The sequence below is a fragment of the Syngnathoides biaculeatus genome, chromosome 2 (assembly GCF_019802595.1).
Source record: "Syngnathoides biaculeatus isolate LvHL_M chromosome 2, ASM1980259v1, whole genome shotgun sequence".
Lineage (NCBI taxonomy): Eukaryota > Metazoa > Chordata > Actinopteri > Syngnathiformes > Syngnathidae > Syngnathoides > Syngnathoides biaculeatus.
The window spans coordinates 14,774,584-14,778,714 of record NC_084641.1 but is presented as its reverse complement, the minus strand read 5'-3'; the positions used below and the strand labels follow the sequence as shown (position 1 = coordinate 14,778,714).

General features: G+C 43.0%; 1 protein-coding gene across 1 annotated transcript; it reads right to left on the bottom strand.

Moving 5' to 3' along the window:
* Positions 1–376: 376 nt before the first annotated feature.
* Positions 377–2,325, bottom strand: her12 (hairy-related 12). Its single transcript, XM_061808582.1, is given in 3 exon segments — positions 377–1,157; positions 2,157–2,240; positions 2,242–2,325. Coding segments are annotated over 3 exon segments (543 nt in total). The 3' UTR covers positions 377–782.
* Positions 2,326–4,131: the final 1,806 nt, after the last annotated feature.

Below are 4,131 nucleotides of genomic sequence, written 5' to 3'. Positions count from 1 at the left end.
CTGGCAGACATGATGATTCGCCCATGGGTCAATACACTACAATGTAACGCCAACTACTGGTGAGGGGGCCTTATGTATCAGCGGCAGGTATCGAAAGCCATCACAAGTATCTAGTATCTAGAAAAAAGGCCAGTATTGGCCTGATAAGAATATCTGTTACTGGTATTTGTACTCTCTACATTTGTAAAACTTTTGCACCCCCCCAAAAAAAAATCATTAATTCCTGTTGGAATGTGGGGAAAAAAAATTGTTTTAAAGCCCTCTGTGACTTTACAAAATATTTTATTGCATCATTAAGTAATAAATACATAACGCTATATTGCTTTTCATGATTGTTTTATTCTTGTTTTATAATTGTCATACAAAATGCGTCGTAAGAGCATAAATGTCATATAGCAAAACAGTAACACGGTCACATCCGCTTGGACGGCCACAGACGTCACATCACTTAGCATTTTACAATTTGGCATAGTCCATCAAACGATAAGAGAAATATTCTCAACAAGGGCTGTCAGTACGGCACAATATGGCAGAGATACACTGTTACAATCGAGCAAGATACTGTATAGTGTAAAACTCCACTGGAGTAAACAATTCATTAAAACCATCATCACGCAACACCAGAGATCCAAGGTCGAACGGTGAATCACAGTCAAAGCAAAAGAGACTTCTAGATAAGTGGCAATCTCTGGCTTTAACAACGTGTCCATCAATATGATGAGATGTTGAGGAAGGAACAGGGCTAGAAATGCATACTGCATATTTCTTACAAAGCGAGTCTTCTACCAGGGCCTCCACATCACCGCGCCTCCGTTGCTCTCCTCCAGCCTGGTGCCTCTGCCGGGTGAAGAGCTGGGGTCCCTCCGGACTATCTCAGCCTGCAGCGAGGCCCCCGTGCCACCGGGGGCCACTGAGAGGAAGTGCAGCGAGTCCCTCCAGCAGTGAGAGTAGCCTCGGCTGTAGTCGCCGCCAGTCATACCGGCGGGGCGCTGCAGCTGCTGTCTCAGAAAGCTGACAGTCATCTCCAGGATGTCAGCCTTTTCTAGCTTGGAGTTCGGTTCTTGCTTGTGGAACTCTTTCTCCAGGATGAGCTTGAGTTGCTCGATGCAGCTGTTGATGCGATCTCGACGCATTTTCTCCACGACGGGCTTTCTTAACTGCGGGCGAGGGGGGGAGATGGGAAAGGAGAGACATGATCAATTTCTTCACAAAGTTACTCGGTGTGAAATATGGGTCTTTTAATTGTACACTAAATCTTATTTACTCAAGAAGGCTTGACTATTATGAATTGAAAAGGGTGGAAGCAAAACTTGACAGTACAGTACTTTCTTCCAGCTAATGGCTTCCAGCTAAGATCTGTCACAATACACTGGCATAGATAGATGGACTAAAGTACATTTGTAATTCATAAATAATACTTTTCAGACCAGTGAAGTGAAATTAAATTTCCCACAGCACTGTGGATTATCTCTCATGGCACCCTCCTTGGGAATCTTAGCGTTAGTATGCTAAAATGTTCTGACTTCCGGCTAGCGCCAGATAATGGCTGGGAATCAAACCTGCGCCGTAAATATAAATATATACATCTAGGTTTATATTCAGACAGTCAATTTATTTATTTATTTTTACAAATTTGTACTGCTGGTCTGTGGGCGTTGTAGTTGTTGTTTTTTTTTTCTTCCTAATTATTCACTAAACCAGTTTGTTAAGATTGGCTTGTCTTTGGTGATGCTACATTAGCATGATGTTTTTGTGGTTTCCCCAAAAGCGATGGTTTTGGAGATGTGAGTATTCTGTCTTATGTAAGCGCATATATGCGCTAATATAAAGGCATAGTATAAAAGCACCATCATAGTATTACACATAAACAACAAACTGATGGAGAACTAGTTTTGAAATCGGAAGACAAGGAATATTTTTTATTGAACTATGGTTTATTTGAATGTTTGCTAATTGACGGAAAGTTTTCCAATAATGTTATTTAAACAATTTGCAATTGTGCTCCAGATTTTAGAAAGAAGGATGATGGAGGCACACATTATTGAATTTTAAAATTGTGTGACTACGCTTAGTTTGACACCTGTTGCTCTATCATCAAGTACTTTACATCTACTGCTCAGTGATACGTTTGAGAAAAGCACTGCTCCATGACTTACTTTGATGTTGTCCCTCTCCGAAATCCTGGCATGCTGCATGAAGGAGAAGTTGGAGGAGCAAGGTGCCATTTTGATCCAGGTGTACAGCAGAAACTTCTTGCAGGATAGTAATGTTGGCTCTGGTGTCTGTGCGGAGGCTGCTCCCCTTTTTATAGGTTCCTATTAGCATAACAAAGGCATGTGGCTCAGGCCTGGGTAGGGTTCCCACACTCTGACCAGTGGGACTCGCAACACAACAATAGAAGAGACATCAATAACCCAGAGGTCATGTATCTGTGCCGGCCACGTTTCCCAAGATAAGCAACGAGTGATAAAGCAGGCCAGAGTAGCTCATCATTGCACATTAAAGCTCAAAATACAATATGGGGGGGGGGGGGGGGGGTGTAACGATGATATGACGTGAAAAACCTGGGCCTGTGGGTTCAAAGAGAACTTTGCTGCAAATGAAAGACCAACTGTCCCTGCACTAAAACAATATAAAGTTCAAGTGTGATGCACAAACAGGAACAGTGGACCTGTAAAATGTTCCAAGGGGACAGGTGGTGCACTTTGTTTCTTTAAAACAGAAAGACAGTCATGAAATATGAAGGTACACTATCTATCTATCTATCTATCTATCTATCTATCTATCTATCTATCTATCTATCTATCTATCTATCTATCTATCTATCTATCTATCTATCTATCTATCTATCTATCTATATCTATCTATCTATCTATCTATCTATCTATCTATATCTATCTATCTATCTATCTATCTATCTATCTATCTATCTATCTATCTATCTATCTATCTATCTATCTATCTATCTATCTATCTATCTATCTATCTATCTATCTATCTATCTATCTGGAATCTGGGGATACACACAACCACTCAGAGGGAGGTACTGACCTTTTAAACATTGTCACGAAGGTCAGGAGTGCTGTTTCTCTCCTGAAATCCCAGGCTGGGGAATATGTGAATACTGTACTGGAGTGAACTTTCCCTGAAGTTTCTCTGTTGTGTGGATCTAATGATGCCATTTGGAGCAAGACTGTTGAGTACCGGACAGAGCCAACGCCAGTCTTGTCACTGGTCCATGACCCCACTACTCATACATACAAGCCTTGTCGTGAGTAGCAGTAGTGCAAGTGTTTTCCTCCTCTTATTTCCATACTAAGGTTCTTTGCTGTTTGGCGTCTGGACCTTATGCTGGATGATGACATTTGGCGCGCTAAACCGGTGCCGGCCGCCACACTTTGTCTGCGGGTCATGTGGTAACGTGATGTGTCAGATTAATGTCGACTAAATGGCATTAACAATGGTCCTCGGAGAGAGTAGTGGAGTACCGGTACTGGAGTAACGGAGTGCTCAGTGCGAGCAGGCCTGTGCGCCCACTTTCCCACCAGTTCCCACCATCAGGCTCAATACACTACAAAAGCCCCGAGCCGCTCCTCCCTGCTCCACTGGGAATGTTAATTGATCTTTTGTGGTTGCAGGGCAGGAGCACACGCGCACACTCACAAACACACAAAAATACACACAATCTCGATCTGCACCATCTGCATTTAGTCAACTGTCTTCATTGCAATGACCCCAGAGCTGTCTACTTACATACCTATCTACCTGCTGACCCACCTGGCCATCCATCCATCCATCCATCCATCCATCCATCCATCCATCCATCCATCCATCCATCCATCCATCCATCCATCCATCCATCCATCCATCCATCCATCCATCCATCCATCCATTCATCCATCCATCCATCCATCCATCTACTGGCTTTCAGCAATTTTTTTGAAACTCTCTCCTTAGTGTGGCCTCCACAGGCAAAGTAGCTTAATTATGTGTCATCTTCTGCATTGCTAGGCTGTCTTGTTTGGGCCTGCCGGAGGTCTGTTCTTTTTTTTTTTTTTTTTTCCCCCACAAGTGTGCGCGAAGATGAGTCCCCCCTCCCACTTGTTACAGCTTCAGGATTCCTGCCATAAA